This window comes from Thermobia domestica, chromosome 13 (assembly GCF_964235325.1).
Source record: "Thermobia domestica chromosome 13, izTheDome1.hap1.1, whole genome shotgun sequence".
Classification (NCBI taxonomy): domain Eukaryota; kingdom Metazoa; phylum Arthropoda; class Insecta; order Zygentoma; family Lepismatidae; genus Thermobia; species Thermobia domestica.
The window spans coordinates 111897999-111908791 of NC_137466.1; the positions used below are offsets into that span (position 1 = coordinate 111897999).

The 10793-nt window shown below is 35.6% G+C and overlaps 1 protein-coding gene across 1 annotated transcript; it reads left to right on the plus strand.

Annotated features, from left to right (window-relative positions):
* The first annotated feature begins 2114 nt into the window (after positions 1–2114).
* LOC145669268 (uncharacterized) lies at positions 2115–9389 on the plus strand. The gene is made up of 2 exons (XM_081737588.1): positions 2115–4175; positions 8371–9389. Exons 1-2 carry the CDS (start codon positions 3185–3187, stop codon positions 8517–8519), a joined length of 1140 nt encoding a protein of 379 aa, XP_081593714.1. The 5' UTR covers positions 2115–3184; the 3' UTR covers positions 8520–9389.
* The last annotated feature ends 1404 nt before the right edge of the window (positions 9390–10793 follow it).

Genomic DNA, 10793 nt, shown 5'->3' on the forward strand with positions numbered 1-10793 from the left:
ATTTCAGATTTGGCTTGGGGGGAGGGAAAGGCCCCCACCGACATAAGATTTTCACGGGTTTTACTAGTATATTAGTAGACAGTTGAGTAAAGTATATTGTTTCTCAAACTCAGGGAGGGGAAATTGCCCTCTGCCCCCTAAACGACGCACCTGAAAGGAGGTCGTGACTTCTTTTTCGAAAATACGTGAGCACATTAAATGGTTAAATATCTTTCTCAATTTTCCAGATCACAATTACTTCGATTTTTATCTTTCTAATAATAATAATAATAATAATAATAATAATAATAATAATAATAATAATAATAATAATAATAATAATAATATCCTGGAATGTATGCAACATATTAATCTTTATAGGGCTTGGAGTTTGTATAATCTGAATCCAACAAGACAAAAATCATATAATAGCAAGCTAATCTTATTCAACCCTGCGAAATTTTCTACCGACGCCTCTGGGCAGACAATATCCTCTAATTTCTAACGTCTGCATTTCGCTGCAGCTATCTGATCTTCAATTTGCAGCGCACGATTATATGTTACAGAAATGCCTAACTTACGTAAATTACTAAAAATATTTTTGGAGCGGATAAGAGTGTACACCTGTAAACCTACATGCAGTGGGAGCGGTTTTTCATGGGATAGTTGTGCCTTTCTTTTCATGATGCTAATCTTCTATCCTTAAAATATCTTAATCGACTTACTGTTAGGACAGCTTGAAAATATGCTGAAGCCTTTATGGATAACCCAATCAGAAATTTCTAAACGCGCAAGAGAATTGCTAAAGTGTGGCTACAAAGCGCCTCATCTTTGCTCAAAACAGTACGTATGTTCAACAAATGATGTTCAGTGTACAAATCTTGACTGCTGCCGAGGCTTCTGTGATGAACAGCAATGTGGCTAACAATAAGAAGTGTTCTTACTTTGTGGAATAGGTCTGTGTTATCAATTTTTGACACTTTGTTAGCATTTTGTTTTGGAATATTCAGTTTTTCAGTAGCTGTTTATTATGTTTGAAGAGGTTTAAAAATGGACATATCTGCAAAGACGTATTTATTATGTGCCATTTTAGTGTCTTACACAATATAATTTATATGAGCAATATGATGTTCATTTAATAGCAATGGCAATGTAATGTAAATAATATTGATTGCAATAATAATTCACAAAAGTGGAGAAAAATTAATATTAATTTGTTGGGTTAATGGCATGCTTGTAATCACACAACATTAAGTTTCGTAAAGTTGACTCCCTACTGTAACGGAATTGTAAAAAAAAATGAAATGAATGAAAAGTGTAGGTTTGTGAGCATTTAAAATGAAGTGAGAGAGTGAATTAAATAGTTACCAGTTTGGTCGCTAGAGGTATCCCGTGATAGACTGTTTCTATATGCATTAAAGATATGGTGACATCTAGTGGCGAATTTAGGAACTTTTTGAACCGATGTGATACAGCTCAGCCTTGAGACAGGTGCATTTGCCGATACGAATTGATAGTAAATAGAACGGGAGTGTTCTTCTTAGGGAAAAAAAAGAAAAATGGTTCTATTCTTGGTTTCGATGTAGTTTCTTGATGAACTGGAGTGATATGATATCGTAAGTTGTAATGTAGTCCATATTAGCATAGAATAATGAGTTGTCTTTAATCATTATTTCTTTAAATTTTCTTTTTTCTTTCTTTTTGTTGTAGTTGACTTTAAGAATACTTAGTTTGATTGGGGATATCTTATTGTTTATGGCGATATGGGCTAGTAGTTTGCAATCAAATGAAAGCAGGAAATTGGATTTAAATTCTCTCTTGGACAATTAATTTTGACAAAATTATAACCTCAAAATTAAGGTAAATTTACTCCTGAGTTCAATAAAATGTATTGAAATGACACTGCATCGAATAGTGAACGTTTCTGGCGGTATTTAAAATGATATTTCTTCGTTATGGTTATGATTCTAATTTGACATTTTTGTTATTGTTGAAATATATATATATATATATATATATATATATATATATATATATATATATATATATATATATATATATATATATATATATAGTTTTTGTTAAAATAAATGTTATATCTGAAACGTCCGTTTTGATATTGAAATCGTATTTAACCTGCTTCCAACACATTTTTGCTGCAGTATAACCTTCTTGAACCTAATTAGAATTTCCTCTAGTCTCTTTTGAGGCCACACGAGGAATTAAAAATAAAGTACTTGGGTTCACCCCACGAAGTACGTTACAAGATTCGTATGAGTTTCTTGAATTTGCCGAAAGTTATGAGATGAATAGGCGATATGCTTCAGATTATCAAAAGATAGTAAGAAATCAATATATTTCAAATACAAAACAAAATCGTAACAGAAGTTCAGGGCCAAAATTAGTTTGTGGTTCATGTGGTAGTAGTAATCATTCTTGGAACCGATGTCCTTATAAAAGTAGTAATATACGGGGAGACTCTATGTATTTGAATACTGAAATGGGGAATCAATGGCACTTATCACTTATTGCAAATGATGGTTTTCATTTGTCGAACTCCTTATCCGGCTGTAATAGACACTGGGTCCACTCTAAATTTATGTGAACGAAACGTTTTATAAGAAATATGTAAAAAATGTCGGCCAAAAATTAAGTCTGTAAATTATTCCGTGACTGTTTTGGATAATGAATCTGTGAACATTGAAGAAATGGTAGAATTGAGATTTTTTGTGAGTAATTTTTGCTTCAGTGGTTGGTTTGGAGTTATAGATCATCCGAATTTGAAACTTTTATTGGGAATTTCATTTTTAAATGATAACTTTGCTCATATTGATGTTCGTAATAGAACTTTGTTTTTGAAACACTTAATAAGGAAGTGAAATTAACTGAATTTACTCAACATGACTCTCTCCCCTCGGACCTAATTGTTGATTATCCTTCTAAAGTAGTGCATTCTAGTGCCATTTCTAGTGGGGTTAATGGACAGAATATAAATACAGGGTGTCGCTCTAGAGTACGTGATAGAACTGCCTCATTTAAGGAATCATTTCATCGTTCTCCTGGTACAGATTTACGATGTGCGGGTCAGGTAGGTTGTTCATCTGCCAGGCGTGAACGTCAACTTGATAATAGTCGTCAGCGATTGGAGTCTAGTGGCGGTGAGAGCAATTGCAATAGTATTAGGCCTAGTCTGCGTACCACACCCATGCAGCGTAGATCATCAGTGGCGGCGTGTGGAGGAAGAGGATTACGTCAGTTATCTGGGAACGTTAGTAATCATAGTGGATCAGCGGTACATTTTCGTCAAGAGTCTTCCGTAGTCGAAAACAATTTTGATTTGTCTTGTCCGTCTACAACATCTTATTGTGTGAGTAATAGATATCCATCCGATCTTCAGTGTGGTCAACATCCAACAATGATACTTAGAGGCCAAGGAGCTTCAGTTGCGGAGCGTATTCAAGATGTCTCTTGTCAATCATCAGCATCACAATCTAAAAATACTAGACGACAGTCAGTTACTCACCGAAGTCAGCGTCCTTCTGCAGTGCGCAGTGGTCAAGGATCTTCAGTGGCGGAGGATAGTCATGGTTTATTGTGTCAACCGTCAACGTTATATTCTAATGGAAATAGACTTCAACTAACGGCTTCGAATAATCGCTTAGTTTCACATAATGATTGTCAATTAGCAGAGGCTGAATTCAGCGGTAGTGTCATTACTCAGTCACCTATCACACAGAGGCTTGAACATTTTGAGGAATCAGTTCCAGCGAATGATCGTCGATCTTCAGTTGTGCGTAGTAGCACAGGTTTACCTGTTCAGTCGTCAACACCCCCATTAACCAGTAACTGTTCGCAGTCAATTTTACAGATTAGCCAATCATCTTCAGGGGTGGAGAGCAATGGTGGTGTTCCTAACCGATCTTCCTCATGCCAAACAACTTCGGGTGTATGCAGAGGGATGGTTACCGGTCAGCGCCAGTGGACCAGATCTAGGTGGAGAAGGGGGAGTTCCAGCCGAGCCAGTCAGGGGACTGGTGTTCATATACCAAGACGTTCTACATCTAGACAGATAGATCCGAGAGGCTTCACCGAAGCGATCCAGTATACTGAAGAAGTTCCAGCTGGGGTCAGTGTTAACAATCCGACAAGATCGGAATTCCAGAATTCTCCAAATGAGTTGGAGGGAAATAGTAAAGGTAATATTGATTTCTCTGTTGACATTATTTCTCCTAATTTAATACCTTATGTTGAGAAATTGTTTAATGATTTCAAAGATGTTATTACAGATAATCTGGGTATGCTAAAGGGTTATCAACATGAAATAATTTTAACTGATACTACACCGTGTATAACACAACCGTATCCTGTACCCAAACATAAACTTAAAGATATGGATAATTTTATTGATTCTTTAATAGAAAAGGGAGTTGTTGAGGAGATTAAGAGTTCGCCGTACATTTCTCCCTGCTTTATGATTTCAAATAAAGATAAATCACCTAGATTAGTAGTGAATTTCTCAGAAATCAACAAGCGTGTGTTAATGACGGGATTTCCGAGTCCCCATGCGGAATCTATCATAGCTAACATTGGGAAACATCGGTATTTTAGCTGTTTTGACGTCAAGTTTAGCTATTATCAAATTGAACTTCATCCTAGTTCTAGAGCAATTACTGCCTTTGCTACCCCAACCAGTTTACTCCAGTTTCGCAAGATCCCGATGGGTCTAGTAACTTCAGGATTTGTACTGTCTAGCATAATGCATAAAATGTTTAGGGATCTGGAAGGTGAATATTTAGATATTTTTGTCGATGACATTATAGTTCATGCAGATAGCATCGAAAAACAATGAAATTCTTGAAAAGGTTTTGCAAAGACCTCGAGAGAATGGTGTGACCATTTCTCCTCACAAAACTCGTCTATGCAAACGTAAAATTAAGTTTCTTGGATATGAATTTTCTGATGGTAACATGTATGTCGACCAAGAAAGGTAAAGGTTATAAAACAACTTCCCAGACCTAAAAACAGAAGAGCATTAGCGAAATTCTTAGGTTTTCTTTCATATTATTTACGTTTTTTGAAGGATTATGGAGAATTATTAGGGCCTTTATATGAACTTAAGAGTCCTAAGAATACATTAAAATGGGGAAAGAGGAAGATGAAATTTTGGATCAAATTAAAGAATCATGTAATATTAAAAGTCCCGGATTTTTCTAGTCCATTTGTAGTACACGTAGATTCGTCTTGCCGTTGTTACAGCGGAATTCTTAGTCAGTATGATGATCAAGGATTATTGAGACCAGTTATGTTTGCTAGTAAGTTAATTCCAACAACTGATTGGTCAAAGAACATTTTCGAACTGGAGATGAAATCTTTAGTTTACTGTTTGGATAAGTTTGATATGTATCTTCACCATAATAAATTTACGGTATTTTGTGATAATGCCAGTTTAACATGGATTTTGAAAAATCATAAAAGATAGAGAAAATATGGGTCTATGATAGAAAAAATAAGTAAATATAATTTCAATATAATTCACCTTAGGAGTAAAAAGAATTTTTTGGCTGATTATATTAGTTGTATGTATAGTTTTGTTGATTTCGAACCTCCAGGCGATGATATTGTTGAAATTAATACTGTTAATAATCAAAATGTACATTTGTCTTTATAAATTTTTGGAGATTGCCTCTTTTTAATAAACCTTTAGGAGAGCTGCAAAGAATGGATCCAAAATTGAAAGGTATAATACAATCCATTGAAAATAAGCAAACAGTAGAACCATACCTTATTCAAAATAATATTTTGTTAAAAAGGACGAATGGCAAAGTATATGGTGGTCTTCGGGCAGTTATCCCTGATAGTATGAAAGAGAGCATAAATTCTTTCATGAACAAATTGTCGGGGGAGGTCATGGTGGACGAGCCAAAACCATCGCTAAAATTGCAAGCCGCTTTACATGGGATAATTTATATCAATATATTGCACAATTTATTCAGCGCTGTGACGTTTGTCAGCGTATAAAAGATAGAAATCAACCTCTTTGTGGTACATATTTTTCAAAAAACGAAACGAAACCCAATGCTTGCTTGCATGTCGATATGATGGGACCTTGGTTACCCAGTCATGGTTTTAAATATTTGCTTGTTGTCACTGATGCTTTTTCAAGGTTCGTAATTATTGAACCACTTCGTAAGATAACTTCCAAGGTTATATGTGTTAAGTTGGATAAAATATTTTATATGTACGGCTATCCAGCTCGTTTACTCCATGATAATGCGAGTTACTTCCGGTCTGATCAGTTCCGTCAGTATTTGTTTAGTTTGGGCATACAAGACATTTGTACGGCTCCTTATTCACCTTCCTGTAATTTTACGGAAAGGCAAAACAAAAATATAAAGTTGATACTGAAGGCGTATATTGATCAAAACCAAACCAAGTGGGCTGATCATATTTATAAAGTGCAATATACATTAAATTCATCAGAAAATACAGAAACTCGCAAAACGCCTGGAGAATTATATCTTGGGAGAATAATGTGGAATCCTCTTGATATTAGATGGATTGTAGATCTTGGTGTGTTGGATAATACACAGAATAAAGAAGAAATGAGTCAAAGGATTGCCCAGAATATTGAAAAGGCTTGGCGTAGGAAAGAATCTGCTTATAAGAGACGCCATATTCCGGTGACATTTGCTGTTGGTGATTCTGTCTTAGTGAAGCGTATGTTAAAGGCTTCGATCGAGCAGAAAATTATACCGAAACTAAGTCAGAGTTATGATTGCCCGTACCAGATACTTAGCTATCAGACCCAAAACACTGTTCTGTTGAAATCAATAGAAGATCCTGATATTATTATAAAAAGGAATGTAATGCATATCAAAAGATATTATCCTTCTAGAGTTTCATAATTTGTAAAATTGAAAGAATTTAAATGTAAATTAGAAAATTGCATTTAAAATTTCTATTCAAGAATTTTCAGAACCTAATTCTTTAAAATGTATCTGGTCTAGGAATTAATTCGTGCGGTTGGTACGCACACATTGAAGCTGTAGTACAAACACAAAATACCTTAAGAAAAATATTGTCCATCGCTAGCCACCACTTTCGCCCATCTGTCAGGCAATGTACGGATTCCGTGGCGAAAGAAGTCCTCATCCTTGGAAGCGATCCAGTCAGAGACCCATGTTTCGATATCTTCTGAAGAAGTAAACCGCTGTCCAATCAAATCGTTGTTCATGCAATCGAACAAGTAGTAGTCCGAAGGAGCAACGTCTGGTGAATACGGCGGGTGGGGTAAAACTTCCCATCCGACATTTTCTAAATAGGTTTTGACCGGTTTTGCGACATGTGGGCGAGCGTTATCATGTTGAACAATAAGTTTATCATGTCTGTTCTCCCATTCTGGTCGTGTTCTGGCCAGAGCTTGCTTCAAACGCATTAATTGTCGTCGATAACGTTCTCCATTCATAGTTTCACCCGGTTGCAGCAGCTCATAGTACACCACACCTTTCATATCCCACCATATGCACAGCATAACCTTTGCACAGTGAATATCTCGTTTTGGTTGTGATGGACCTGGTTCACCTGGTTTCACCCAGGCTTTTTTTCGTTTAGGGTTCTCGTAATGGATCCACTTCTCATCACCCGTAATAATTCGATGCAGAAACCCCTTTCTGCTCTGTCGTTGAAGCAGCAATTCGCAAATAGTTTTTCGTCTTTCAACGTCTCTGTCTTTCAATTCATGTGGAACCCAATGTGACATCTTTTGAATCATTCCCATGGCTTTCAAGCGTTTGGAGACTGTTGTTTGATCAACGCCTAATGCTGCTGCAAGTTGTTCCTGCGTTTGACACGAATCCTGCTCGAGCAATGCTGTCAATTCTTCGTCTTGAAATTTTTTTGGCTGTCCAGCTCGCTCTTGGTCTGCCAAGCCGAAATCACCACTTCTAAACCGTGCAAACCACTTCTGACACGTTCGCTCAGCTAGAGCATGGTCACCATACACTTTCACCAAAATACGATGACTTTCAGTCGCACTTTTCCGCATGTTAAAGTAATGCAGGAGGACACCCCGCAAAAACACTTAATCAGGCACAAATTGCGCCATGTTCACTTAACTACAAACTGGTGTTGTTGACGCTTTAATCCACTGTCCTATACTACGAACGATACGCGATGACAGGGGTTTGCAACACATGTGTGGATACACGGAACTGTGGGACGCTCCGTTCGTTGCGCCATCTCTTGTCCACCCGCACGAATTAATTCCTAGACCAAATATATTGAAATGCACTTGTGATAACCTTAAATAATTGTAAATATGTATAAAGGTAAATTTAATTTGTGTCATTTTTATTATGTTTGTATACTATGTTTGTTTGTTCGATCCTGCAGGATGTGTGTTCTTGTCCATGCCTGTTCACGTCCCTGGAATTACGTCGTCGGAAACGGTAAAGACCTTTTTCTCTCCATTATCAGTGAAAACTGATAAATATTCTGAATCATCTAAATGGCTGTCTCATCCAAGCAATAGGAAGGATTAGAACTCAACATGGAACTCTGAATATTCCGGAATTTGATTGGGCCCATATTCAAGTAAGATCTTTTGACTTGGAATGTGAGTGAACATGGTGAATTGATTTGTTCTATTTTGCCATGCCTGATTCCAGCAGAGACAGATCATGTTTTTTTCAATTACCTTAATCCAATAACTTTATTTCAATACCCTTGTGGGGGAATTTGTAACGGAATTGTAAAAGAAATGAAATGAATGAAAAGTGTAGGTTTGTGAGCATTTAAAATGAAGTGAGAGAGTGAATTAAATAGTTACCAGTTTGGTCGCTAGAGGTATCCCGTGATAGACTGTTTCTATATGCATTAAAGATATGGTGACATCTAGTGGCGAATTTAGGAACTTTTTGAACCGATGTGATACAGCTCAGCCTTGAGACAGGTGCATTTGCCGATACGAATTGATAGTAAATAGAACGGGAGTGTTCTTCTTAGGGAAAAAAAGAAAAATGGTTCTATTCTTGGTTTCGATGTAGTTTCTTGATGAACTGGAGTGATATGATATCGTAAGTTGTAATGTAGTCCATATTAGCATAGAATAATGAGTTGTCTTTAATCATTATTTCTTTAAATTTTCTTTTTTTCTTTCTTTTTGTTGTAGTTGACTTTAAGAATACTTAGTTTGATTGGGGATATCTTATTGTTTATGGCGATATGGGCTAGTAGTTTGCAATCAAATGAAAGCAGGAAATTGGATTTAAATTCTCTCTTGGACAATTAATTTTGACAAAATTATAACCTCAAAATTAAGGTAAATTTACTCCTGAGTTCAATAAAATGTATTGAAATGACACTGCATCGAATAGTGAACGTTTCTGGCGGTATTTAAAATGATATTTCTTCGTTATGGTTATGATTCTAATTTGACATTTTTGTTATTGTTGAAATTATATATATATATATATATATATATATATATATATATATATATATATATATATATATATATATATATATATATATAGTTTTTGTTAAAATAAATGTTATATCTGAAACGTCCGTTTTGATATTGAAATCGTATTTAACCTGCTTCCAACACATTTTTGCTGCAGTATAACCTTCTTGAACCTAATTAGAATTTCCTCTAGTCTCTTTTGAGGCCACACGAGGAATTAAAAATAAAGTACTTGGGTTCACCTCACGAAGTACGTTACACTACACACTTCTTGTATTCTATTGTACTGATTTCTTAATTTAACTACATTTCGACTATTTCTAATCGCATTTTAACGTACTATACAATAAATTAAAGGTCTTTTGATGTTCTTTTAAACGTTATAGGATACATGTTTTCATAAAGTGGACCATTTTGGAGGAAAATTCATTTATATGTAAATATGTTTTATAAAATCTTAAATATTTCTAATTAGCTTATAATTTAAAAAAGGAATAATCAAACTCGGATCATTGGTTACCGAGGTAATGATCTTTGAAGAGAACATTCCAAAAATCCAATATGGCTACATATTTCAATATGGCGGCCAAAAATTTGGCACCCGACCCTAAAACGATTTTAATACCGAAGTACTTTCAATCTGCCAAATTCTATACTTGTGTCCGGCCTGTTATGATCCGAGTCTTAACAGATCACACTATTAGGCGCCTTCATCATAATCACGACTTACTAAATGGATTCACCAATATAACTCTTCTTTATTCTTGCTAGGACTACTAACTATTCTAACTATAATCCAATGATGACGAAACGTAACTCGAGAAGGAACCTACCAAGGACTTCATACCATTCAAGTAATATTAGGTCTTCGATGGAGAATAATTCTATTATTTCAGAAATATTTTTCTTTATCTCATTCATCTCGCCTTCTTCCACGGAAGATTAGCACCTACTGTAGAAATTGGAACATTCTGACTACCGGTAAGGATTGTTTAATTTACTTCTATACATGTTCCTCTACTAAATACTGCCATTTTCCTAGCATCGGGAGTTACTGTAACATGAGCTCATCATAGTCTCACAGAACAAATCATACTCAACCAACACAAGGCCTCTTCTTAACAAACCTCTTAAAACTATATTTTACTGCTCTATAGGAGTATGAATATTATGAAGCTCCACTCACTATCGCAGATGGTATCTACGGTTCATCATTTATAGCAACAGGATTCCATTGTCTTCATGTTATCATTCGTTCCACATTCCTAGGTACCTGTCAACTGCGCCACCTTCTATCCCATTACTTCCCTATACAACACTTTGAATTTGAGCCTTCTGCACGATATTGACA